The 27,686-nt window shown below is 48.3% G+C and overlaps 2 protein-coding genes across 3 annotated transcripts; one reads left to right on the forward strand and one right to left on the reverse strand.

Moving 5' to 3' along the window:
- Positions 1 to 7,274: 7,274 nt before the first annotated feature.
- Positions 7,275 to 8,941, forward strand: Tomm22 (translocase of outer mitochondrial membrane 22). The gene is made up of 4 exons (XM_041672336.1): positions 7,275 to 7,433; positions 7,598 to 7,716; positions 8,064 to 8,181; positions 8,295 to 8,941. Exons 1-4 carry the CDS (start codon positions 7,317 to 7,319, stop codon positions 8,367 to 8,369), a joined length of 429 nt encoding a protein of 142 aa, XP_041528270.1. The 5' UTR covers positions 7,275 to 7,316; the 3' UTR covers positions 8,370 to 8,941.
- Positions 8,942 to 10,646: 1,705 nt separating this feature from the next.
- Positions 10,647 to 26,068, reverse strand: Josd1 (Josephin domain containing 1). 2 transcript variants are annotated; one of them, XM_041672341.1, is made up of 4 exons: positions 24,755 to 26,068; positions 14,131 to 14,259; positions 13,830 to 14,014; positions 10,647 to 12,690 (listed from the first exon to the last, which is right to left on the reverse strand). In XM_041672341.1, the coding sequence occupies exons 1-4, from the start codon at positions 24,937 to 24,939 to the stop codon at positions 12,680 to 12,682; spliced, it is 510 nt and encodes a 169-aa protein (XP_041528275.1). In that variant the 5' UTR covers positions 24,940 to 26,068; the 3' UTR covers positions 10,647 to 12,679. The 2 variants fall into 2 exon arrangements, with proteins under 2 accessions (XP_041528275.1, XP_041528274.1); XM_041672340.1 differs by having other exon boundaries at positions 10,654 to 12,690; positions 13,820 to 14,014; positions 24,755 to 26,058.
- Positions 26,069 to 27,686: the final 1,618 nt, after the last annotated feature.

Consider the following 27,686-nt stretch of genomic DNA (forward strand, 5'->3'; position numbering starts at 1 on the left):
TTTAAACTGGGGACTGCCTCAGTGGGTCCCTCCTTCTGGGCTGGTGTTGAGTCCGGCAGTAGGCTCAGTCCTTTGCACTCAGTCTCACACCCCCTCGGTTCAGCCCTGTTAGCATGCCTAGCTGTGCCCTAGGAGACAGTGTTCAGAGACCAGTTTGGAAACCGCTTCACACAACAGTGCAAGTGCCAGAGGCCTCTGAGTCCCAGCCCATAGTGACAGAGGGACAGCCTGCGCTGAGGCTTGGCTTACAGTTTCCTAATGGCCAGCAGAGCGCTGCAGGGGGATGGACAGAGGCGAAGGGAGAACTGCAGCTCACAGCCTCACTTCCTGACCCCCGAGCGAGTGCCTAACCCGAAGTCTACTCTGCACCCCTTTTTGTTTATCCAGACAGGGTTTCTCTGTGTAATCCTGACTATTCTGGGACTCTGTACCAGGCCTACCTCCATCTCATAGAGAGCCACCTGCCTCTGCCTCCCAAGTGCTGCCACCACCACCACCAGCCTCTATTTTCAACTTTAATTCCATTACATTTTACTTATTTGTTTTTATGGGGTATGTTGTATGTGTCCCTCTGCTCCATGTGGAGGTCAGAGGACAAATTTCGGAGTCAGTTCTCTTTGTCCCATGTGGTCATGAGGATCAAATTCAGGTTGTCAAGTTGGTGACTTCTGTCCTTATCCCATGGATCATCTTGCCAGCCCAAGTGAATACTTAGTACTGAAGAAATCCTGAAAGGATCCCGGTATGTTATATAAATAAGGATTATGGAGCAGTGGGGTTTACTGGTGTCCAGGCCACCTTTCAGCAACCATTTATTGAGAACTATGATGCTGGACATTTGTTTTTAATTCTCATGACATGAGTACTGTTCACCAGGTGACGAAACCGTTCTAGTGAAGTGCTGGCTGAAAGAGAAAGGGCTGCGGATAAACCCTTCAGGATCATGTGGGCCACCAAATCATGACACAGAGACTTACAGTTTTGAATACTTGGCCTAGCTTAAGCATGTTTCTGGCTAGTGCTTTTAACTTAACCTGTTTCTCTTTATCTACCTTTTGCCTCGGGACATATTTCTTCCTTCTGTGTAGCTTTCATTGCTTCTCTTCATCTGCCTGGCTTTTTGCCCCAGGTGTCCCTCCTCGTTCTCTCCTCTCATTTCTCTCTCTTCTCTCTCACCTAGATTTCTCTCTGTGTGTGTGTATGTATACAGAGAGAGAGAGAGAGAGAGAGAGAGAGAGAGAGAGAGAGAGAGAGAGAGATTGTTTTTCAAGATGTAGCTTTGGAGCCTGTCCTGGAACTTGCTTGCTCTGTAAACCAGGCTGGCCTTGAACTCACAGAGATCCGCCTGCCTCTGCCTCCCGAGTGCTGGGATTAAAGGTGTGTGCCACTACTGCTCAGCTTCAGCTATTTATTCTCTCTAAACACCAGCCCCACCAGTCCTTTCTCCGGTTCAGCTTTTTATCTGATCAATTGGGTGCCTTAGGCAGTCAAAGTGAAACAAAAGCAACACCTTCGTACAGGAAAGTAACATTCTGCAGCAAAAACAAATGTAACCTTTCTTTCCCTATTTAAAATAATATTCCAAGCCGGGAGGTGTTGGCGCAGGCCTTTAATCCCAGCACTTGGGAGGCAGAGGCAGGCGGATCTCTGAGTTCGAGACCAGCCTGGTCTACAAGAGCTAGTTCCAGGACAGGCTCCAAAACCACAGAGAAACCCTGTCTCAAAAAAACCAAAAATAAATAAATAAATAAATAAATAAATAAAATAATATTCCACAATAGGGCACATTCAGATGTCTCAATGTTGTGACTCCCCCTGCCACCACTGGTACCTTAGGCAGGGTTCTGGAGCCAGTGTGATAGAGGGCAGCTGTGCAGTTAAGGACTTAGTTGAGCAGAAGGCCACCATTGCCCTCGTTCTGTAGGAGGAGCAGGTTGCAGGGGCCTAGACTGTTCCCACCACACAGCTGGAAACAGAAGAGCTGACGTTAGTGAACATGGGATTTGCACGTGGGGCTCACCAGGCTTTTTTTGACAGTCATAGTTGCAGGAAGGGGCCAAGGGTGACCTTTGTTATCAAAAATGTCTAGAAAACACAAAAACATAACCCAGTCCTCACTGCCAGCCCTAGGTCCCTTGGGAAGACTAGTCTTGCTTTTTTTCCCCCACTTGAGAGGTATGTCTTTTTTTTTGCTTTGAGACAGGCTCTATCCTAGCTGTCCTGGAGCTGGGTATATAGACCAGGCTAACCTCCAACTTATAGAGATCCACCTGCCTCTGCCTCCTGAGTACTAGGGCCACCATGCTTAGCATGTCATTTTTTTTTTTTTTTGGTTTTTCGAGACAGGGTTTCTCTGTGGCTTTGGAGCCTGTCCTGGAATTAGCTCTGTAGACCAGGCTGGTCTCAAACTCACAGAGATCCACCTGTTTCTGCCTCCCAAGTGCTGGGATTAAAGAGCATGTCATTTTTTTAATTTCATTTTTATTTTTTTAAATTTTTTTAAAATTTATTTATTATGTATACAACATTCCTTCCATGTATGCTTGCAGGCCAGAAGAGGGCACCAGATATCATTATCGGTGGTTGTGAGCCACCATGTGGTTGCTGGAAATTGATCTCAGGACCTCTGGAAGAGCAGTCAGTACTCTTAACCTCTGAGCCATCTCTCCAGCCCCCAATATCATTTTTATTGATTCTTTGGGAATTTCACCTTATGCACCCCAATCCTGCTCCTTTCCCAGTCCCTCCATATCCACTCTTCACCCCTGTAGAAAAAATTTTTAAAAAGTTCAAAAACAACCACACCTGGCTCCTCCATTTCCCTACCTCTTCATTCCGCTCAGTTACGTTGGGAGCTGCAGGGTGCCACGCAATGGACCCTTTTGTCCACTCAGCTTTACTGGCAAATGTTCATTACAGTGAATTGCTGGCCTCATTCAGGGCCTCATTCAGTGCTACACCATCAGCATCAGCACTGGAACCTCAAGACTCCTCTCCGATACCCTGCTGTTGCCCCAGTCAGAGATCCTGCTGCTAGGGTTCCACAAGACCAGTCCCTTCACACTCCAGCAGGACACAGATAGGGTAGATGCTGAGTGGGTCAGTCAAAGCTCTGGACGTGGGCTGGGTGGCAGATGATTTGGTCAGTCCAGGCAGCTGGGGTAGAGCCAGCTCTCCTACGCCCATGCCATTGGGGCCGTATCCCTGAATGTAGGGCCAGCTCTCCCATGATGTGAGCAGTACCCACTCTTGCTGCAGTGGCCAGCGAGGGGCAGGGTCAGCATAGGGAGGCGGCTGCTCAGCATGGCCCTCAGATTTCAGCATACTTGGTTCCTATGGCCCCCCATGGTAACATGGGCCACAGAGATCAACACTCCAACTGCAGCAGGACCACAGACCCACACGACCCTCAGCAGAAGCCCCAATCCAGACTATCATGGCCCCAGGTAGCAAAACAGGCCACCAGATCAGTATGGACTCAGGTGGCTGACCAGACCCCAAGTAGTGCACAGCCCTCAGTGGTAACAAGAGCTGTGGCCATCAACTTAAATCCCAGCTGCTGTAGGGCCATGGACAAAGCCCTTGAAAGGAGTGTGGGCCTGGATGTCACCATGGCCCTGGGTAGCAGTGCAGGCCACTCAGATCAGCATGGCCCTGGCGGTGTCAGGGCCCACGGATACCAACTTGGTCATGGGACGGCCCAGACCTTCGGCATCCATATGGCCTTTGGTGGCAACAATAGGCTGCAGACATAAACACAGACCCTTGCTGCAGTGGGACCATGGACTACCCAGACATGGTTCTCAATGACAGCCCAGGCCCGGAAGTCAGCACAGACAGCTCAGGCTCCAGCAGTAGGTGTGGCCCTCAGGCACCAACATGGCCCCAGGTGTTGAATTTCCTGTTTGAAACCAGGCAGTGGTGGTGCATGCCTTTAATCCCAGTACTGGGCAGGCAAAGGCAGGCAGATCTCTGAGTTCAAGGCCAGCCTGGTCTATAGAGTGAGTTCTGGAAGCAGACAGTGCTACACAGCGAAACCCTGTCTTGAAAAACAAAACAAAAAAAAGTTTCCTTTTTGGTAGATATCTCCTTCAGGCTCTGGCTAAAATTCTCCCTCAAAGCCTTAGTCAGACTAGAAACTGACTAGTGCTATAACTGGCCATTATTTCTTGTAATCAACGCAATAGTCCCATGACATTTTGTGCTGAGTTGGACTAGGGAAGGGTTGTCACTGACGAGCCGAAACAGAAAGTTCTGTGGACGTAAGACAGTATTAGTTGCAACAACCAGAGCAAATCTACACTTGAGTTTGCAGGTATAGGATGACTTTTACAGCCGTGGTTAGCTGCCCTCACCTCAAGTAAGAGCTCTACCTCCAGATTCAGATTCCGACAGGACATGGGGTGGCAGTTACTGTATGTAGCCTTGAGGGAAGAGGCAGTGGAACAGCCAGGAGCTGAGGGTTCTAGGACACCCTCCTCCTCTCCAGGTGGAGCATAACCTCTCACTGGAACTCTTAGAGGTCATTTGTCTGTGTGACCTCTGACCTGGATTCCACTCACCGCGTGGCCTTTGCTGCTAGGCATTTGTTCTGGAAACCTGAAGCACTGGCTCCTCATTCCCCCCAGTTCTGGAGCTCTGACTTTTATCCTGGTTCAGGCTTCTCAGGCATCCCCAGCGGTCGGAAAGTGACATTGTATGATCCCACTATTTTCTGATTGCTTGGCAATTTTATAATTACTGAAAACCCTTTTCAAAAAAAAATGCTGGATGTTGGTGACACGCCCCTTTAATCCCAGCACTAGGGAAGCAGAGGCAGGAGGATCTCTGTGAGTTGGAAGCCAGCCTTGTCTACAAAGTGAGTTCCAGGAAAGTCAGGGCTACACAGAGAAACCTTGTTTCGGAAAAAAAAAACAAACAACAGCAAAAAAAAAACCTTTATTATTAAACATATGTCTTAGGTATTTTTATTGCTGTGCAGAGACTCCATGACCACAACTCTTATAAAGAAAACATTTAATTGAGGGTGGCTCGCTTACAGTTTCAGAGGTCCAGTTATCATCATGGTGGGGAGCATGGCGGCATGCAGGCAGACATGGTGCTGGAGCTGAGAGTGCTGCATCTTGACTCAGAGACAACAGAAAGTCAACCGACTGTCACACTAAGAGACGCTTGAGCAAAAGAAACCTCAAAGCCCGCCTCACAGTGATACACTGCCTCCAATAAGGCCATGCCTCCTAATAGTGCCACTCCCCTTTGGGGGCCATTTCTTGCAAACCACAACATACTTTTTTTTTAAAATTCATATATGAGTTAGATATGATGTTGCATATGTTTGGTCTAAGCACTTTGGAGGGAGAAGCAGGTGGATTTCTATGATTTGGAGGCCTACATAGTTCCAGGACAGCCAGGGCCACATGAACCTAGTCTCAAAATAATTAATAATAGCAGTAGGAGTAAAGTGAAGATGCCTGCTGCTAAGCCTGGATTTGATGCACGGGTAACGCCATTTTACAAGGCTTGTACTGAATATTCAGGGTTTGAACAAAGGGCAGTTTAGAAGCTGCCAAAACGAGATAGAGACACCTGTGGCTGGGCCGGGGGGGGGGGAGGGGGGGACGAGGAATACCGAAAATGTGGGCTTCGTCTGTCCCAGGCGGGGAGGAACATCGAGAAGACACCCTGTCTGCCCTAGATAAGAGCCAAGGCTGCCCATATCCGAATTCTCGGAAACCAGGGACCTTGTCCCGACCTGAACTCGGCCACATTGAAACTAACCAATAAAAACCCTGTAACTACGCTTCTCCCTTCTGTACCGCGCTTTTTGCTCCCCAAAACATATATAAACCCATTACCCCGACCTGGAGGCGCTCAAGTCCTCCGAGAGACTTTGTCGCCCCAGGTACCTGTGTATCTGAATAAACCTCTTGCTGTTTGCATCCGTACAAGTGGTCTCGCTGTTCCTTGGGAGGGGTCTCCCCAGAGGAAAGACTCTCTTGGAGGGTCTTTCATTGGGAAATTCACCAGATGGCTCAGACAGGGATTTAAGCCAATAGGAAGTCTTTATTAGCCAGCCGTGACTATATTGGATGTTCAGGATCCCAGTGGTAGCACTGAGCTTTTAAGAACAAAAACCGTGTCCTGGGTTGGCATGTTTCAGTTAACAAGAACAGTTAGCCAGAAGCAGAACTCCAGAAGTCAGAAAGCAAGGTCTGCACCTTTAGAGACTTTCCCAGAACTGTTGTCTTTGACGGATTAGTCCTTTGTTTCATTTTCCCCTCGTGGTGCTGTGTGCTGACTTTACAGCCTGAATGGCACTTCCATCATGGAGTCAGTTATGCTCTAAGCTGGAGCATACTAAGGTCTGGAGCCCTGCTACAGATATAATCAACTCCTCTAAGTTGTCCTCTGACCTCCATAAGCACTACATGCATACATGTACCAACACAAAATGAAAGCAATTTTTTAAAAAATAAGATTTAGTTTCTTCAATTATGTGTTGTTGGGGCTGGAGAGATGACTTAGCATTTAAGATCACTTACTGCTCTTCCAAAGGACTCAAGTTCAGTACCCAGCATCCATGTCGAGTGGCTCATGACTGTAACTCCAGCTCCAGGGATCAAAGGCTTCTGACCTCCAAGGGTACCTATACTCGTGCACATACACATAATATAAAATAAAAATTTTAAAGCATTCATTATTGATGGCTGAACGACACACGTATGTAATCCCTACACTTGAGAGACTGAGGCAAGAGAAATCTGAGGTTAGCTTAGCCTAGGCAAGACCTTGTCTCAATAAACAAGCAGAACCGTGTGGAACGGTGCACACCTTTAATCCCTTGGGAGGTAGAGGTAGATTTCTGCTACAAAGCGAGTTCCAGAACAGTCAGGGCTGTACATAGAAATCCTGTCTCTAAATGCCTATATATATATTTTTTTTTCTTTTAAATATGCAGGTATCGGAGCCCAGCCCAGCCCAGCCCCAACTGCACAGAATAGCCTCTCTCCTTCAACATGCTGAGAGTTTTTGTATCCGCAGAGCCAAGAGGCGGACGACTCCCAGGGGGCGGGACGGAGTTCCTCCTGCCTCTCTCTCTCTCTCTCTCTCTCTCTCTCTCTCTCTCTCTCTCTCCCTCCCTCCCTCCCTCCCTCCCTCCCTCCCTCCCTCCCTCCCTCCCCTCCCTCTCTCTCTCTCTCTCTCTCTCTCTCTCTCTCTCTCTCTCTCTCTAGCTAGCCCGGCTCGCTTCCGGAAGACGCTCTGTCCAGCGGCGAGCCGTCTCGCCGGCTCCCTTCCGCTTCCGGTGTCCTACAGCCATGGCCGCCGCCGTCGCTGCTGCCGGCGCCGGGGAGCCTCTGTCCCCAGACGAATTGCTCCCGAAAGCCGAGGCGGAGAAGGCCGAGGAGGAGCTGGAAGAAGACGACGACGACGAGGTGCCCGGGTCTGCGGGGAGCGGGGCGGGAGCGGGCCGTCGGAGCGTGGGCACCGCGAGCCGGGAGGGCGGCTGATCCGCGCGGCAGGGAAGGGCCAGGCCCAGGGCTCGGCGACTCCGGTGCTGTTGCCGCTTCGCCAACGACCCTCACCTCCTCCACCACAGCTAGATGAGACCCTGTCGGAGAGACTTTGGGGTCTGACGGAGATGTTTCCGGAGAGGGTCCGGTCCGCCGCCGGAGCCACCTTTGATCTCTCGCTCTTTGTGGCTCAGAAGATGTACAGGTAAGGAACGAATGTAGAGACACCGAGAGTGTGCATGGAGGGACTGGTGCCGTCAGAGGACACCGGGCCTCGGAAGCCACAGGCGGGAGCTTGAGTGACCTTGGATTCATTGCAACACTCCGAGTGTGGTTCGCCTTCAGAGCGGAGTTCTTATCTGGCAGGAACGTTGTGGGAATTTTTTCATATTAACTAAGGGTTCTATATGCGAGACTTATAAGAACGTTACAGTAATCACTAGGTAACCACTGCTCCTCTTGGCTCTGCTAGGAGTTCGGTGGAGGGAATGGGTAGGGACACTTTGAGAAACATCGGGGGAGGTACGTCACCACACACACCTCCCTCTGCAGATTTTCCAGGGCAGCTTTGTGGATTGGGACCACCTCCTTTATGATCCTGGTTCTTCCTGTTGTCTTTGAGACAGAAAAGTTGCAAATGGAGCAACAGCAGCAGCTGCAGCAGCGGCAGGTGAGCACACGCTCTGGGCTCCTGGGCTCCGGGCCAGCGATGCAGGCCCGAGGTCTGGATTGTTTAACCTACTGAAACTATACAGTGTCTTAACACACTTTTCTCTTTTCCAGATACTTTTGGGGCCTAACACAGGGCTGTCAGGAGGAATGCCAGGGGCTCTACCTCCACTTCCTGGAAAGATCTAGATTATTACTTAAGAATTTGTCCGGGGGGAGGACTTTGAAATTGAGTTGTGTTTGAACTGCTGATTGTTTGGACTTATTTTAACTTTGGCGCATCAATCTATTTAGTCTGGTGGGCACTCTCCGTTTCTCATGGAGACTCCAGTTGGACCTGTGCCCTTCATCATGCTCTCACTTATTTCCTGGTCTGATGCTAGAGGACAGCCATGTGGAAGGTTATTCCACGTTATCCCTTTAGTAAACTGCTCCTGTCGAAGTTCTCACGTGCCCCTTGTGGGGAAGAAGTAAGCACCCCGACCCTTAAAGACACTTTTCTTTAGAAGAATGGGAATGTCTGGGGCATGTAAGCAGTGTGAAACTGACAAGATCCATTATAGCTGCCATTACAAAATGGTCAACGGGAATCCCTGTATGGTGGAGAGAAGGGAGGCTGGCTGTAGCTTTAGCCAGATGGGGACTGTGGTCTGAGCAGGCGCTCCTCCCTCTGCACAATTGGACCTGCGTGCTGTGTAAAAAAGAAGTCAGTGCTCACTTTTTGTATTTAAATATTAAAAGAACTCCAACTGAAAGTGTTATTGCTGTGTTTGTGATACATATTTTAAACTGAGGCCATTTTAGAACGCCAGGGACAGCAGGCAGTAGTGGCACATGCCTTTAATTCCAGCACTTGGGAGGCAGAGGCAGGTGTATCTCTGTGTGTTTGAGGCCAGCCTGTTCTACAAAATGAGTTCCAGGACAGCTAGGACTGTTTGACAGAGAAACTCTGTCTTCCTCTATTCCTCCCCTGCCCCTCCCCCCAAAAAAGAGACAGGGACACTGCCTGCCAAATTTCTTCTTGCTTAAGCCAGCACCTCTATTCCAACCTCGTTTCATACATCTAAGGAACATTTCTTTCTGAACATGGTGTTGATTGTTGCCCTGAATCACTTCAGTCTCCCCTACAGAAAGTTGAAGGGCATGCTCTGTGGGTGTGCAGTCTACACATTACTTAGAAACTGTTTAAAGTATGTATTGCCTTCTGGTCTTGAGAGGAGATAGAGCTTGTTACCTCTTTTCTTGGGGATGGAATCTCTCCATAACCCAAGCTAGCCTTCATCTCAGTCCTGAGTGCTGAGGGATTATAGGCATACACACCTGGTAAGGCTGATTTCTTTTGTTTTTCAAGACAGAGTTTCCTGGCTGTCCTGGAACTCATTCTGTAGACCAGGCTGGCCTGAACTCAGAGAGACAGAGATCCGCCTGCTTCTTGGAGTGACTAAAGGCCCGTGCCACCACCACTCAGCTTCCTTTTTTGTTTTTTATTTTTTTTTTTTTAAGTGAGCCTCTGGTAAATGGATCCTACTATTGTCCTATCTTTGAACCTTGAAGTTTTCCCACTCAATGTTGGTCTTTTGTTTTTCTCTTGAAACATGGTCTGTATGGACCAGGTTGGCTCAGGATTGCCTGCCTGCCTCTGCCTCGAGTGCTGGGATCAAACTTGTGCAACACCACACCCAGTGTGATAATTTATTATGCAGGTTTTCTGATCCTATTTTGTAATCAATTCCCAGTGGCATTGTATGATTGAGGAGGATGTACTATTCCCATGGGTTAAGGAACCTGTAGAAGGCCTGTCACTACAGGATCTGGATTCAAAGCCAGCCTTCTACCTAGACCACTGTTGTGTGCTCTCAAGGCAAACAGCTCTGCTGTGTCTGGCTTTTCACTTGATAATTAGAGAAACACTAATAGACAGTCAAAAGGTAAACTCCAACAGAAGTCTCATTTTAAAATTACAGTAAAAGCCGGGCAGTGATGGCGCATGCCTTTAATCCCAGCACTTGGGAGGCAGAGGCAGGTGGATCTCTCTGAGTTCGAGACCAGCCTGGTCTACAAGAGCTAGTTCCAGGACAGGTTCCAAAACCACAGAGAAACCCTGTCTCGAAAAACAAAAACAAAAAAAAAAAATTACAGTAAAATGCAAATGCCTCAAGGGTATTTTTTGTTTGTTTTGTTTTAAACTTTATGTGAATTGGTGTGAAGGTATCAGATCTAGAACTGGGGTTACAGACAGTTGTAAACTGCCATTTGGGTGCTGGGAATTGAACCCTGGTCTTCTGGAGGAACAGTCAAGTGTCCTCAACCTCCGAGCCATCATCTCTCCAGCCTTTTTTTTTTTTTTTTTTTTTTTTTTTTTGAGGCAGGCTATGGTTAGCTGGATTCCATACTGACCTCAAACACATGATGTTGCTTCAGCGTCCCCTCTGGTAGGACAATGGTGGTTGGGCACCTCTGAACTACTTTGTCTTGGCTTTTCAGGTGCGAAATTTGACAGTGTATCTCAGAGTGGTAACAAAATCCCTTTATGTCAGAATCATTCCAAAGGTTTTTACATAGTTAGGCAACAAATGTGTTCAGTTTTTCATTTTTAATATTTGGTTAAACAAAATACATCTTTGTAAACAAACCCAGCACAAGGCCAACAAAAAATGGAATAAAGCAAGAAGAACAAAGCCTAGGGCTGCCCCTTGCTGGGCATCAGGGTCAGGCTCCCCTTCCTTAAAAGGAATGGGGCTTTTTGCCCTTGGGCATCAACATGGGTCCCTGTTCCTAAGCACCAGATTGGATATGAACAGACCAGCCCTGAAATGCTTAAGCGTCTTTGTACATTCCACTGGCTCATGGACTCCGCGTGCATGGGGCTCCTTTCCAGTGCTGTTTGCACAGGCCCAAGCAGATCTGTAGGGAGGAGTCTCCTCTTCCCAAGAAATGGCTTACTACCACTGACAGTGCCAATGGACCCAAGGTCCTGCTTGTGCCGATCAGCAAGGTCGGCTGTAACTTCTGGCTGGTAGTGATTGGAATGTCATTGTGCAGGGTCAGAGCTCCCCATGGTGCCAAGCAGATCCGGTGTAGAAAATGGTACAGATGACCGTGGTTGAGTTGCAGTAGCCACTTGGGGCCCTCTGCTACTCGAATAAAAAACGGCCTTGTTGGATTGAAGATGCATGTGCAGAGAAGTGCTGGTGTAAACATGCACTCCAGTCAGTGGGGAGACAGCCCCCGCTTCACCCCAGTAAGCTTGCTCAGGATCGACAGTGGGACAGCTCTCAGACCTGCAGAGACCAGGTCTCCCTAAGGACTGGCCAGGTCACCTGCCTGCCCACCTGCCTTGAAGGCCACCACAACCACACTAGTGTGTGGTATGGTAATTACTTATTTTCTAAAATTACAGGAGAAAAATGGTCTAGAACTACTTGAGGTGGGGGTGAGCCAACCCTCAGTTTGTAATGGAAACTACACAAAGATGCCAAACTCAGAGAGCCTCTAGCGTTGTGCACATAACCTGCAACTCTGGAGCCCAGGATGTGCCTGCCAGTTCTCACTCTCAGACTGCGAGGCTCATTTTCATGGCGGTTTCCTCACCCAACTCTGTCCCTATGAAATTTGGTGTCAATGGCAGAGGTGTTTCTGATTTTGTTAAAATGAGCCAACTAGGAATACTGTTCCTCTTCATTGTCTTTTGCCCCAGAGCCTCCTATGTCAATGTAGTGAAATGTTGGGACATAATCTGAGTGAAAAGCTACCCATGACTGTCCTAATGTGGCTCCAGCCACACAACATTAGGCATCTTTCACCATTGTCTTGCTGGAATACTGTGCAATTTACCCACTTTGGAATATCAGAACTTCTCATTATAAAACTCCAAGGCTGGCTAGGATTTAAAATGGGGTAAGAAGTGGCATTATGGATTGCAGATGGCATGTAGTGCCACCGCTGGGGGCCTGACAGTTTCCTGAGACGCTTATGCTTGGGTCCTTTGAACTAGTCACTGGGCTCTGCAAGTATTGTGTCCTTGGACCCCCTGGTGCCACAGGAGAGAAAAAGAGGAAGTGTGTGTTCCCTGCGAGCCTGGAGCATCAGTGACAACTACCAGCAGAACTTGTATCAAGTCCTCATAGAAAGGGGGAAGTAAGCAAGCCCCCCACCTCTTACCTCCCTTCTCTAAAATAGAAAAGGTGTTAAATGGCTTGCCCTAAATGTTCAGAGCTCCTACCTTCTTCCCCAGGCACAGACAGTGCTTGGTGGCTGTGACAGTCCACACACCTGTCCTATTGCACTGTCAAATTTGAGGGGGAAACCCAATGAGATGTTTAGGGAAGTGGCTGGACAGACCCACTGTAGAGGCCACAGCACATCAAAGAGGGCTGGAGGTTGAGGCGAAGAGCAGGTCCAGCATAACTGTCACACATCTGCTCGCCAGCTTTGATGGGCTTCCACTTCTTCTGGTACCACCAGTAGGAGTTCACAGTTTTTTCCTCGCAAATGGTATTTTAGAAATTTCCTATGTAAGAGGGAATAGGCAACAAGAAACGAGATGCCAGTGAGTTGCAGATTGCAGTCTTGGGGCCGCCCATTCACTAGGATAGAGACTTCCCCATTTATCACTCATACCAATCAGTTCTGTTTGTGACAAGGTTTCTCTCTATAGCTCTGGCTGTCCTAGAACTTGCTTTGTAGACCAAGTGGCCTCAAACTCAGGTCCACCTGCCCTCTGCCTCCTGAGTGCTAGGATTAAAGGTGTGCGGCGCCACCACCACCACCACCTAGGCTATCCCTGTGGCAATCTTAAAACTCCAAGGGTGACTTAAAAGTTCCATGTTTGGTTACTTCTCCATTTCTGTTAGAACTCAAGTCTCAGGGCTGGAGAGATGACTCAGTGGTTAAGAGCACTGACTGCTTCTAGAGGACCCAGGTTCAATTCCCAACACCCATATAGCAGCTCACAACTGTCTGTAACACCAGGATCCAGCACCCTCACACAGATATACAATTTCTGCTCATTCTCAGAGATTACTACCATTAGTGTGCTGGTGTGAGTTCTAGAACACTGCATATTTTAAAACAGCATAAAACCTGGGCCAGCTCAAGATAAAACACTTGCCAAGCAGGGAGATTCCGGGAACCCCAGTGGAAGAAGACCAACCCCCTAAAAATTGTCCTCTGGCTTCCACACATGCCCAGGAGCACACACACCTACACACATATAATAAAAGGAAAAAAACTTCAGTTACGGGGCTGGGTGTGGTGGTGGCAAATGTCTTTACACTCAAGAGGCAAGGGCAGGCAGAAGGCAGATCTCTTAAGTTCAAGACCAGTCTAGTCTGCATAAGGAGTTCCAGGACAACTGGGACTACATAGAGGGACTCTGTCTCAAAAAATAAGTAAGTCAACAGAGAAATTTAACCCTGTCTGATAGATAACTGGCAGTTATCTAAATGGAAGGTGACAGCATCAGAAAGCTAGGATCACAGGATGGATGGAGTTCTGAGTCTTAAAAGACCCTGATTCCAAGAAGGCAGGGCAAGGATCCAAGGACACAGGAATTTCATTTCCTTTGTCAGGTAATCAGATGAGCTTGACTCCCCAGCACCCCAAACTAAACGCTCAGCAGCCCAGCTGTTAGGGGTCACCTGAGCTCACTCTCGCCTCCAATCCACTCCGGAGTCTTGAGTTTGGAGTCAAGGTTGTAGTAGGCCCCTCCCACCTCACGAACGCAGATCCAGTGCTGCCTTTTAAGAGGCAACTTGAGGGGACCCCAGCACAGGCTGGAGGGTAGGTTCATGATGAATCCCATGACGTTAGCGAGAGCAATGACACCCACGTCCCTGCAGAAAAGAAAAGGTGTCAGACTCTGAGGCAGCCACTCTCCATGGTTGCCCCCATTCACCTGGGGTTGGTGCCATGGCTGGCCCTTGTCGCCAAATCAAGTTTTGTTTTCTACCTGCGCTTGTCCCACCAAACAGCTTCATAGCCTTTGGTTTGAAGTGCTGCCATGATGACATTCACATCATAGTTCCCATTTCCCAGCATGCTCTTCTTGTGGGGCGTCACCATAGTGTTTGGAGACAACCTACAAATGTAAAGGAAAAGCTTAGGCTTGCTGGTCTGCCAGCCTCCCCAGCCTAGGACCACCTAAAAAGCATTTTGCAGCATTGCCCTGGAAGCTGGTTCTCTTGGCAGAATAATCTCACAAACAAGCTAGCCTGGAGATTGCCTCCCCCTTGTAAAAACATCCAGGAAGGTTGAGACCTGTCTGGCCTTTTGAGAGGAGGGTTATAGTGAGGGAATGACCACAAGAAATGATCCACAGACCAAGCAGTGGTGGCGCACCCCTTTAATCCCAGCATTCGGGAGGCAGAGGCAGGCAGATCTCTGTGAGTTCGAGGCCAGCCTGGTCTACAAGCGCTAGTTCAGGACAATCAGGACTGTTACATATAGAAACCCTGCTTTGAAAAACAAAAACGAACTGATGCACAGAGATGCTGGTCTCCTTTACAAATTCCTGTCAGCATAGCCTTCCTACTGATGTTATTTCTGTTTCATACAAACCTTAAAAATACAAACAAAAAACAAACAACAACAACAACAAAACACTGACAAAGCTGGGCATGGTAGTGGTGGTGCCAGTGGTGGCAACACACCTTTAATTCTGACACTAAGGAGGCAGAAGCAGGAAGGTCTCTGTGAGTTCAAGTCCAGCCTCATCTACTTAGTGAGTTGTAGGCCAGTTGAAACTACATAGTGAGACCTTCACTATAAAATAAAATAAAAAACTAGTAAAAGACAGGTGATATTTAAATGGCAGGCAGTGAGTGTTGCTCCTGCCTTTTGCAATTTAAATACTCTATTTAAGACCTGTACTTCAGTAATCATTATTACTGAATATTCAGAGGTCCACAGTAGTTGAGACAGGCAGCATAAATGTATGAACAGGAGCCAAATGAACGGTAATAAACTCTAATGAGGGCTATATTAAACTGGAATATAGAGCCCATTACAGACAGTGTGCCTGCATGTGTGTCCATGCATGTGTGCCCGTGTTTATCCTGAAAAAAAAAAAGCAGCCGGGCAGTGGTGGCGCAGCCTTTAATCCCAGCACTTGGGAGGCAGAGGCAGGCGGATCTCTGGGAGTTCGAGACCAGCCTGGTCTACAAGAGCTAGTTCCAGGACAGGCTCCAAAACCACAGAGAAACCCTGTCTCGAAAAACCAAAAAAAAAAAAAAAAAAAAAAAAAAAGCACAAAATCAACTCAGACAAACAAAATAAATTTACAGGCAGTGGCAGGTGATCTCTGGGTTTGAGGCCAGCCTGATTTATAGAGTGAGTTCCAGGACAGCCAGGGCTACACAGAGAAGTCCTGTCTTGGAAACAAACAAAAAAACAAACCTTAAACCAAACAAACTCAATTGTAGTTCTGGTGGCCTACCCAGCTTTCAACTGAAGTCTCCATACTAGCTCAGGCTGGCCCTGAGGTGAGGATATTCCTGCCTCAGCTCCAAAGTGCTACCATTACAGGTATGCATCACCCCACCTATTTCAAGCCCTCCTTTTTTTTTTTTTTTTTTTTGGTTTTTCGAGACAGGGTTTCTCTGTGGCTTTGGAGCCTGTCCTGGCACTAGCTCTTGTAGACCAGGCTGGTCTCAAACTCACAGAGATCCGCCTGTCTCTTCCTCCCGAGTGCTGGGATTAAAGGAGTGCGCCACCACCGCCCGACTGCCCCCCTTTTTTTTTTATTGCTCCTTTCAGCAATTCCATTTTCCTACTGAGGCCTGTACTGAAGGCATTTCCAATCCTATCATTTTATTTTCACAGTCTTTTTGTTGTTGTTGCTTTTTTTTTTTTTCCGACACGGGTTTCTCTGTGGCTTTGGAGCCTGTCCTGGAACTAGCTCTTGTGGACCAGGTTGGCCTTGAACTCACAGAGATCCGCCTGCCTCTGCCTCCCAGGTGCTGGGACTAAAGGCGTGCCCTACCACCGCCTGGCTTATTTTCACAGTCTTGACAAACCAGGAGATGGGGAAGGCCATTTTGACTGGAAGGCCAACATATCTTTTTGTTGTTGTTGTTGTTATTGTAGACAAGCCCTTGGAGTCGGTAATTCACAGAAATCTGTCTGCCTCTGCCTCCGAAGTGCTGGGATTAAAGGTGTGTGCCACCATACTGGGCATCACAGGGATTTACGGCTGGAGAGTTGGCTTGGTGGTTAAGGGCACTGGCTACTATATGATGGCTCATAACAACCTATAATTCCAGTACCTGGTGACCCAATGCCTTTTGGCCTCTGCTGGCACCAGGCACAAATATGGTACACAGACATCGATGTAGGTAAAACAGCCTACACATAAAATTTTTTTTTCCTGGCTGATGTTAGTTTTTTTTCATACAATATATTTGCCATATTTATTATTATTATTATGTGCACATTGTTCTGCCTGTATTTCTGCCTGCAGGCCAGAAGAGGGCACCAGACCTCATTACAGATGGTTCTGAACCCCCATGTGGTTGCTGGGACTTGAACTCAGGACCTCTGGAAGAGCAGTCAATGTTCTTAACCTCTGAGCCATCTCTCCAGCCCTTTGATTATATTCTTTCTCTTCCCTCAACCCCTCTCAGATCCTTCTTACCTCCCTAGCCACAAAATTCATGATTTTTCTCTTAAAAAAAGAAAATCAAAACAAACTGAAGAGATAGAAAAAAAAACCAATTAGACAAAATATAAATATAGTCTGTTTTGTATTGACCAACTGCTCCTGGACATGGGGCCTACCCATGGCTGATATTCCCAGTGACAACCACTGGAGAAAACTAATATCCCTACCCTATGCATTAAAAAAATAATGAAAATTAAAGGGAAAAGGGCTCACTTGATATCTCCAGACCAAAGGCACCAGTTCCACACGCTGTAACCAAATGCCATTTCCTCTGATGACCATCACTTGCTCAATGCTAGAACTACTGCTTTAGTAAGTGCCTCATTTAATTCCCACACTGGGAGGTATGAATTCATCCTATTTGAGTAAATAATCCTGAGGTCCGAAGCTGAAAAGATGGCTCTTCGGCTAGAAAGGTTTGCTCTCTTGGAGGACCTGAGTGGTTCCCAGGATCCACATTAAGCAGCTCACAGACATCAACCTCCAGCTCCCAGGGATCTGATGCCCCTCGGTCCTGCAGGTTCCTGCACTCATGGGCACACACACATACCTACACATGATGTTTTATGTGCCATTTTCTTTTAATACCTTTTCTGCTTCAAGCCCCAACCCTTTCAGCCTAAAATTAGCAGGCTCCCTCCAACAGGACCCACAACCTGGATGCTACTGTTTCCACTCAGAGCCTGACTGTAAGAGCTGGTGAAGAATAAAGTAGTTTCAGAAGCTAGCCCCAGAGGGGTTTTCTGCAATAGGGTAATTCTAGCAGAACCAGGCTGTGCAAAGACTGGTGTTTGTTGGCTTTGTCAAAGAGCTCCTTCCCATAGGCACTCAGACCTTGGGTGTCTAGGCAGCAGAAAGCAGTCCCAATGAGGGCCATGGCTGTGGGTGGTCCTTTTTTTCCCCTCTTTTAATATGCCTTTTTTTTTTTTTTTTTTGGTTTTTCGAGACAGGGTTTCTCTGTGGTTTTGGAGCCTGTCCTGGAACTAGCTCTTGTAGACCAGGCTGGTCTCGAACTCACAGAGATCCGCCTGCCTCTGCCTCCCGAGTGCTGGGATTAAAGGCGTGTGCCACCACCGCCCGGCGTCAATGTGCCTTTTTCATTTCTTTTTTTTTTTTTCTTTTTTTATTTGTTTGTTTGAGACAGGGTTTCTCTGTAGCTTTAGAGCCTGTCCTGGAACTAGCTCTTGTTGACAAGGCTGGCCTCGAACTCACAGATATATGCCTGCCTCTGCCTCCTGAGTGCTGGGATTAAAGGCATGAGCCACCACTGCCCGACATTTAATTTCTTTTCTGACAATTTTTAAATAATAAAAATAAACATTTTTTAATTCTAAAGTTAGGTAAAATTTAAAGAACTTTTTCTTTTCTTATAAAAGGTTTCAATGGGTGGTGGTGCACACCTTTAATCCTAGCACTCAGGAGGCAGAGGCAGGTGGATCTGAGTTCAAGGCCAGCCTGCTTTACACAGCCGGTTCCAGAACAACCAGGACTGTTACACAGAGATACCCTGTTTTGAACCCTCCAACTACCCCCCAAAGAAGGTCTCATGTAGCCTAGGTTAGCTTCAAAGTCCCTATGTAGCTGAGGATAACTTCAAACTCCTGATCCTCCTTCCTGCCTCCAACTCCTCCGTGCTGGGAATGCTAGGCTTGTGCCACTCCACATGAAGTCAGGTGATTTAACTGACTTGTCCATGAACACTAACAGCTGGCAGAACTAAGCTCAAACCTGCGTTCATGAGAATCCAGTTATGTGGCTTACAGTGAAGACCCAAGAGTCAGGGTGGGATGGGAGTATCAGGTTGCTGAGTCAAAGGTCTGTTGAGTCCTGAGTCCCCAGGCTGAAACATGGAGCACTAGGACCCAGGTTCCCTCTCCTGGCAGTGGAGAAGTGAAGAGGAGACCACATGTGGGCGGTAGCAGATCCTTTCCTTCTTCCCACTCTTCAGGAACCTATTGTGTGGCTTCAATCTTCCCTGGAGAGTCTCTGACCAATACAAGAAAGATGACATCACTAGAAATAAGGCTAAGACTTCAACCTCTTACAGGCTACCTCCCTGCATGCTCACAGGGCAGTGCTCTCCTCAGTCTCCCAATTTCATGCTCACTTTGGAGACTCTGAGAGGCAGCTAATATTTCAATACAGTAACACAGGATGAGCCAGCAAGTAAAGCAGGAACGAGTCCCTAGCATAGAGAAGGTTACACACCGTGCTTCAGCCCTCAACACCAATGGCTACACAGACATCGTTCTGAAGTCTGCTTTTCAGGACTGCTGTCCCAAGATCTCTTGTCCTGCTCTCATCTCTTTAAAAATCTTAAGATTCAGACCCTCTCCTGCTGTTCCCACATTTCCTAACCGGAGGCCCCTAGTGTCACACTGAGCTTTTGAAAGCTCCCAGACTCTTCTGCTAGCCCGCAAGCTCCTCCCAACAGGTCAGCACAGATCTTTCTCTCACACTCACCAAGGCCTCACTTCACCCTCTTCTCCAGCCTAGTGCCTGCCTAGCCAACTCCAGGTCCCACTCTACTCAATCCGCTGCTGTCCTCTCCGGGGAGCTTGGTATACTTCAGGCATCAGAGCTATGTGGCCTTTAGTGGTTTATCCTATTTCTGACTACAGGCCAAATCCCACAGCTTCTTCAGACTCAACCTTACATCCTCTCTTCCACAGAATCCTTCCTGACTCTGAAAATGGAGGGAGACACCGAGGACCACACATAATCCAAATTTATCCAAACACCATCAATACTAATTTATTGAAGAATTCATTTGGCATGCATTCAAACAGTTGAGTCCCTGGAACTCTTTTAATGCTATGTCTCAGCCTGGCATTGGCATCTAATAAACATGTCCAAACTGATCAACATAGGGAGCAATGACACACGACTGTTATCTAGCTGGCACTTGCACTTGGGAAGTGGAGGGCCGAGGATCGGAAGTTCAGTCATTTTCCTATATATAACAAGCTCCAGACCAGTCTGGGCTACATGAGATCTCCTTTCAAAAACAAATCCAAACTGATCAATATAGGAAATGCTAACAACAATTTCCATTCCATTCTACAGGGATGGGCACCCCTAATTCTCCCCCTGCCCTCCCAAAAGTCCTTTCTTTTCCTTTTAAGGATAATTGACTGGGTTAGCTGCTTCATAGGCTTTATCATTTAATCCTTCTACAATCTTTCTGTAAATAAGGAAGCTGAGGTGCAAAGGTTACAGTGACTTTCACAGTCACGCGTAGGTGCCAGGTAAGTGGCACAGCGAGGACCTAGCCTCCAAGACAGCACTCAACTGCCCACGGTTACTTCCCCGTGACAGTCCATCAGCACACCACCAGAGCCTCTTGGGTACAGTGCCTACTGCCCAGAACTGCCTTGCTGATTTCTACAGAAATCCTGGGGCTTGTAGCAAGCATCTGGTGTTGGTTATTGCAGCCAGAATTGGGTAAGATTTGAAACGCTCTCAGGTGGGCCGTAGCCCAGGTTACTACTACTGTCCTCAGTCCCCTCCAAAGTCACTACTCTGCCTGCTGTGGTGCTGATTTTGGATTTTAATGAAGAGGGAGAAGCAGGGATGGAAGGAAAGATTTAATCAACTTTTCTCTCCCTTCTTTCATCTGAATTTCCTGATATCTTTCTAAATACAACACAGCTCATAGAGTAGGGACATGTCAGCTATTCCCCTCACAAGTTTGGATGAGCTCCTCCAATCCCTAGAGGTTAATACTCAGCCCCTTAGCCAGGCAGTGGTGGCACACGCCTTTAATCCCAGAACTCAGGAGGCAGAGGCAGACGGATCTCTGAGTTTGAGGCCAGCCTGGTCTATAGAGTAAATTCTATGATAGCTAGGAGTACACAGAAACCCTGTCTCAAAACCAAAACAAACAAACAAAAACCCTCAGCACTTTTCTTAGTTTCTCACCTTCTCAAACTTTTCAGTATGGCTCCTCCCATCTCTCATGACGAATGACCAGTAGAGAAACTGGAGCACTTACCTTTTGTGACGCTCACCAGCACGCCTAACCTAGTTCCTCCTTCAACAGAATGTTTCCCTGTCACCAGGCTAGTTTCTGTCTAGTCAGATTTTAATAGCTATTCTATTTAGGGGAGGCATGCACAGCTTGCTGCAAGAACTTCTGGTCACTAAAATAATGGGAAAGAACCAAACAAAATGTTTCAGGCCTACGTATTTCCAAAGTAGCCTAGCCAAAAAAAGGAGCCCTTTGCTACTAGAGGGGCTGAAGAGATGGCTCAGTGGTTAAGAACACAGGTTTGGTTTCTAGTAGGCATATGGCTGCTGACAATCATCTGTGATTTCGGTTCTAGAGAATCCAACACATGTATGTGATGCAGACATTCATACAGGCAAACCCCCATACACATGAAACACAGTAAATAAGATAAAATGCATGCTACCAGCCGGGCGGTGGTGGCGCACGCCTGTAATCCCAGCACTCGGGAGGCAGAGGCAGGTGGATCTCTGTGAGTTCGAGGCCAGCCTGGTCTACAAAGGGAGTTCCAGGACAGGCTCCAAAGCTACAGAGAAACCCTGTCTCGAAAAAACCAAAAAAAAAAAAAAAAAAGCATGCTACCACAAGCTGAAGTGTACAGCAGCAGAACACCTGCCGAGTATGCATAAGGTCAAGAGGTCAGTGCTACTCTGAGAGCTCACCTCTCAGCCCTCTTTTTTAAAGTTTATGTACAGATACGGTGAAGTGCATAGGTGGATACACTGGAGACACGTGCCGCTGCCTGAGGAGCTTCTCCAGGTCAAGCCCCTTCCACCTGACCCTCCCTCGCTGCTAATCAGCATTAGCTCCATTCTAAATTCTTACTCACTTCTATTTGGAGCATGAGTCATCCCATCTCCACAACTCTATTAAAACTCCACCCTGCTTTTGTGTCTCCCCCTTTAACTGGCTAAAACTCAACTGCCATGATGAACTCCCTCGCAGCAAACAGTTCTTATCAACACTTTCCCCCCTTTTCTACCACTCAGGAGTCTCGTTTGTACACCAGCATGGATTAACCTTGCCAGCTTTCTTCCCTTTGAATATCAGTTTCTTTTCTTTTCTTAAGATTGTGTGTGTGTTTGTGCACTGGTGTTTTTGCTTGCATGCATGTTTGTATGAGGGTGCCAGATCCTCTGGAACTGGAGTAACAGACAGCTGTTAACTGCCATGTGGGTGCTGGGAACTGAACTTCTCTGAAAGAGCAGCTAGTGCTCTTAACCACGGAGCCATCTCTCCAGCACCATAAATGCAAGTTTCTAAAGAGACCAACTGTTCATTTCTAAACTGCTCCACTGTCCATGGCTCTCTCTGCACCTCAGTCTCTTAGACCTGCCCCATGGACAGCCCCGAGGTGCCTTGCTCAGCTTGTTTCTGCACAATGCCTCCCAGTACCTGGCACACTGCGAGTGGTTAGTCTTCCCTCTCTTGCCTTCTTCCTTTACAGTTTCTTCTGGATTCCTCCCATACATGGGGGCGAGGGAAGGGGGTGAAGTCCTGACTTATCCACACACATAAAACTGCTCTATTATAGAACTCCTTTTCTGGAATTCTCTTGCTGGTCAGCCTGTACTGTGCTGATCAGGAACACAGAAATACCACAGTTTCGGCCGGGCGATGGTGGCGCACGCCTTTAATCCCAGCACTCGGGAGGCAGAGGCAGGTGGATCTCTGTGAGTTCGAGACCAGCCTGGTCTACAAAGCTAGTTCCAGGACAGGCTCCAAAACCACAGAGAAACCCTGTCTCGAAAAACCAAAAAAAAAAAAAAAAAAAAGAAATACCACAGTTTGCAAATGCTTCAAAAGGAACAAGCCCTGTGGGTGCTAGCAGATATTCAGCACCTCTCACTCAGGGAGAGCTCATCTGAAAGACGCCCAGTGTTTTCCACAAACACTTGATGATGCAGCCCAGACCCCCAGTCCAGCCGGCTTACTAGCTGGAAAGAAGGCTACTGAAGTTCCTGCTTCTTTAAAGAGCTTTTCCCGTCTGCAGCATGCCAAGAGGAGCACTCTGGAGGTGGGCCCTGGAGCTATAAAGCTTGGGACCAAATCTGACCATTAGCAACTACAAACTCCATGTCCTGATTTCTTCTTCTGGAATAGGGGGAAACACAGAACCTACCTCCTAAACTGGGCGCGAGGGCTCAGCTGCCTGTGCAAAGACAGCCCTCAAAAAACGGGGCAGTGTTGGTCTGTTAGTGGTCTCAAGATAATTAACTCCTGTCAGCCCAGGAGCCAAACTCACAGAGGTCAAAATCTGTCAACCTGAGTAGAACTAACCAACCAGTAATAATGTGACATTTATTCCTGGTGGTTAAAACTAGGCAAACTGCATCCACTCAGTCCTGGTTCCCGGAGCACTGCTAAGGTGGCTCGGGGGTTGTCAATCTAGACAGAGCACCAAGCACACGCAGGTACGCATGGTGAGTCATTTCCTTCTCCCTGGTGACAGATTAGGACACAATCCAGAGCTGCCCAGAAGGAGGCAGTTCAGAAATCTGGGTCCTCCTTTCTGTCACATGACTGGGTGGTGGAAGACACGTTCTCTTACCTCCTAGGGCTTCATTTCCCGAGGCCTGAACTGTACTGGCAGATAGTGGTCCTGAACCAAAAGGCACGTCTGCCCTGCTAAGGCAAGGGCGTTACTCTAGTCTTTACCGGCACTGGGAAATAATGACTCTTTTTTTTTTTTTTTTTTGGTTTTTCGAGACAGGGTTTCTCTGTGGCTTTGGAGCCTGTCCTGGAACTCGCTCTGTAGACCAAATAATGACTCTTAAGAGCACTCAGGTTTGCTCTTTTCAGAGACCTTCGGTTCCTTCAGAATAAGTGGTCCATCCACACCTGTGCTTTACAAATCACCCCAAACGGGCTGATTCTAGCTGTAATTCCTGTGCTGCGGCTACTTCATCTCCAAGTGAGGAGTATCAATAAAGGTGGCCTGGAGTCTCAAAGGATCCTGAGCTTTCTCTGCTGAGGTCTGGAGGGATAGACAGGCTCGCCATCAAAGCTGCTGTGGACTGCAGCCATGCTGCTGGGTCCAGCAGGACACCACAATGCTCAAGGCTGTTGGTCAAAGACTTTTCAAAAGCCAAAGCAATGAGCATAAAACTGAACTCTGACCACTTGTGGAGTGACATATTTGCTCTAAGGGGTCCGAAAGGCATCATTTTTCTTTCGGGGGAGACAGTGCTAGGGAACACACCTAGGAACTCCTGCAGACTCCATCCCTGAATTTCTCACCAGCCCCAAGGAAGAGGCGAGATCTGGAGCCAGCTCCTCTCTCAGCTCTGGACAAATCACTTGACCTTTCTGTCCATTTCTCTATCAGTAAAATGACGGTGAGGAGAGTCATACAAAACAATATATGAAGAGCACCCTGGCCAACACATGGCCTCAGAAAAGCTAAGCATTGTGGGTAGACTTTTCTTGTGGTGCCCATCATGTCCCACCTTTGGTGACAGTTGACCGTGGATGCATCTTGTATCTCCTCTAGACTGTAAATTCCTTGGTGGCAGGGTCTGGAAGGGAGGCATTATAGCAGTGACTACCAGCAGAGATAGGGACCTGAACTCAACCCTGAGTCCATGGCTTGTCGGGTTATTTGGAGGAAATTAAGGAGCTCTGCATAGCTCTGTCTGCATTTCAAAATGGGAATAACACATGCAACATGGAGTTCCCTGACTGACCAGAACCGTGGTAACCGCACAACTGAGGCTACTCCACAACAGACGGCCCAGAGATGGTGATTGCCAACCATTCCTGTGCTCCTTACAGCGGCCGACGGCATCTAATTCCAAACCCGTAGGTTTGAAGGTTTATGTCCCTGAGGCATCGCACCACCCACAAATTCAGAAATATCAAGAAGTGGGAATCACGATGCCAAGCAAGGGGGGGGGGGGGGCTTACCTCTGAAAAATCTCCTGCAGCGTTTCCCGCGTGAAGGCATTGCTGTCCTGGAAGACGTTGTTGAGGGCGTGAAGGGCACAGAGTTCTCTGCGCTGTTTCTCATGGTAGATTTGTGGGGGTGCTGCCTGGGGAAGCTCCAGGGATTCAGATTTGGCCTTGTCTCCTTTCCATGGCATGCAACTCATGTTTTTCGATTTAGATTCCAGACAGAGCTGATAAACACCCCACTCCTTCCCCCCGGATTCAGAAGGTCTAGGTCTAGGCTTCCGTCTTCAGATTCCTGAGGTTCACCTTATTCTCTGGTGTCCATGATTTATGCTTTGTCACTGGGAGAAAAGGCTGAAATCAAAAGGGACAAAAAAAAATCCACCTCTTCTGTCTTCTCGATAGAAAAAATAACTTTTGGATTAGTTTATTCAGCCACCACTTTCAAAGCGCAGAATTTAAAAAGAACATATAAAACGTAAGATTCCTCCCTTTCACAACCCTACCCTCCCACCCCCTTTCGGGGGGGAAAAAAAACCACGCTTTCCTGGCTGTATTTTCCTCTGCAGATGCCAACTAGGCCTCAATGCAGGAGGGCAAAGCCGAATGGGTCACATCGCTCTTTTTCTTCCATTTCGTTCGAATCTCAACGCCACAGATTCCTTAGACTCGGTTGGATGGTGAAGAAAACGCCCGATGCCAACAGCTAGCGAGGGCCGGCGGGCTTGGGGTCGCGGGCCGCGCGGGGGCTTCGGGGGCAGTTCTCCATGCCCACCGGCAGGCTGGCGGACTCGGCCCAGCGGAGGAGACGCTTCGCCTCTGCGCGGGCGGAGCCGCGGGAGGGCCCGCCTGGCCCGCGAGGGTGCGGCCGGACGCCTGCCTCGCCCCGCGCAGCCCTGGCCCACCCGGTTGGTCGTCCCCGCCGCGACCTCCCGCTGTCACGTGAGGGAGACGAGCACGGGCGTCCTCCCGTTGCCTGCCCCGCGGGGACCGCTCGCCTCCCCTCCGCCCCCACCGGGAGCCAGCCGGCCACCACCTGGGCCGCGCGCGGACGAGCGGGAGGCAGCGCGGGCGGGCACGCGCACCTGAGCCCAACGTCAGCGGCGCGCGCCCCAGACACGCCCCCGCGCTGACCCCGCCCGCCAACCCGGCGTCACCCCTGACGTCCGTGTGAAGCCGCCCGCGCCCGCTCTAGCCCGCGCCCGCTCTAAGGGGATCTCCCCGGGTTTGTGGTTGGGGAGCCGGGCAGCGGCGGCAGGGCTGCTATCGCGGGCAAGGTCGATGTGTAGCTTCTGCTCAGCTCCGCCCCGGCGCCGACTCCCGCCTGGACGCCGCAGGACCCTCCGCGGCGGAGTGCTTTCTGGAACGTGGATCGCGGCTGCTGCTGCCCTGGTCCACTTATGTTCACCAGATTTCCAAGCACTTTACCAACGCGGTCGGGCATAATCTTGGTTAGTGAACCCGACCGCCTCCTGTTTTCTTTGAGCGCAGAGAGCAGGAGCCTTGCTAGGAGTCATATTGCAAATGGAAACGAGAGTTCTATTTCAGATCCGTGGTGTCGTATGTCGTATTCACGTTCACGCCACACAAACCACTGCCCGTTTACTCTGCCACCTCTTCTTGGTTGGCTGTCACTAGGCCTTCCTTTCTGTGTTTTCTTTTTTCCTTTCTAGCCTTCTTTTTAGTCTCAGTCTCTCTCTCGTCTCTCTCTCTCTCTGTCTCTCTCTCCCTCTCTCTGTCTCTCTCTCTCTCTCTCTTTCTCTCTCTCTCTCTCTCTCTCTCTCTCTCTCTCTCTCTCTCTGGGTGTGGGTGTCCTCTAGCCCAGTTGACCTCGAACTCATTAAATAACCAAGAATGACTTAAAACGCCTAGTTTGTGCAGGGCCTGGTACTATATCAACTAGGGTTCCCTATTTTCTGAGTTTAGCTGAGTACATTGTATTCAAAAGGCAGACTATTTGAAGTTGCCTGTGGATTTAAATCGTCATTGTCTCTAGTTCCCTTTCGGATTTCTGCTTGGAAAACAACAGATTTGCACTTTTAAAGCGGTGGTTTCTCCAATCCGCAAGACTATTCCAATCAACACTGTCATGCAACACATCTGAGTGATTACCACGTGGACGGGAGTCTTTTGCTTCTACCTAGACTATTGAACTATCTTAAAGGTTTCTATAAAGTGTCAACCGTCCAACAGTTACAGTGTATTCACATAGGATTTAGCTCCCAGGGGCCTGCTGTGCAGCCAGCATTGTTGTAAACACTTTACCTATCTAAACTAACTGTCAGTGGGAATAGTATTAGGCATTTCTCTTTTCTAGGGAGAAAACTGAAGCACAAAGTTGCGATCAAGCTGTTTGAAATCATTGTATCTGTAGTGAATTAGGCGATCAGGTTGTTTGAAATCACTGTACCTATAGTGAATTGGGCATCAAGTTGTTTGAAATCACTGTATCTGTAGTGAATTGGGCATCAAGCTGTTTGAAATCACTGTATCTGTAGTGAACTAATTGAACTTGCACTGAACTGCTTTCAGAAGGAGAACCTAACGACGGATAGGGAATTACCTCTAAATGTCATTTGATACATACTCCCTTTCAATTAAAAAAGCAAGTGCTCCATATATCCTTTCTGGGCAAAATCCCATAGTGAGAAGGACATGTGTTTTCAGTCAGGTGTCAAGGTATTCAGAAATTGAACTCTTCGTCGTCATAAGATGCTACATATCAAATGAAGCAATAGAACTAATACGATTGGCACCTCTGCTCACAGCCTCAGACAGACAGTGAGCAGCCAGCAATTGAACTCAATACCTGGAGATACTGTCAGAACCTTCAAATAAAGAGTTCTGGTCTACAAGACTGCCTCTTACTCTGGATGCCACTTAGGAGTCGGAACCTCTGGACTTTCTGGTCTATCTGCTCTGTAAACATTCTCACGGCTCTTGATCC

The sequence above is a fragment of the Microtus oregoni genome, unplaced genomic scaffold, assembly GCF_018167655.1.
Source record: "Microtus oregoni isolate MIOR12 unplaced genomic scaffold, Mior012 000022F_ref0000154, whole genome shotgun sequence".
Taxonomy (NCBI): Eukaryota; Metazoa; Chordata; class Mammalia; order Rodentia; family Cricetidae; genus Microtus; species Microtus oregoni.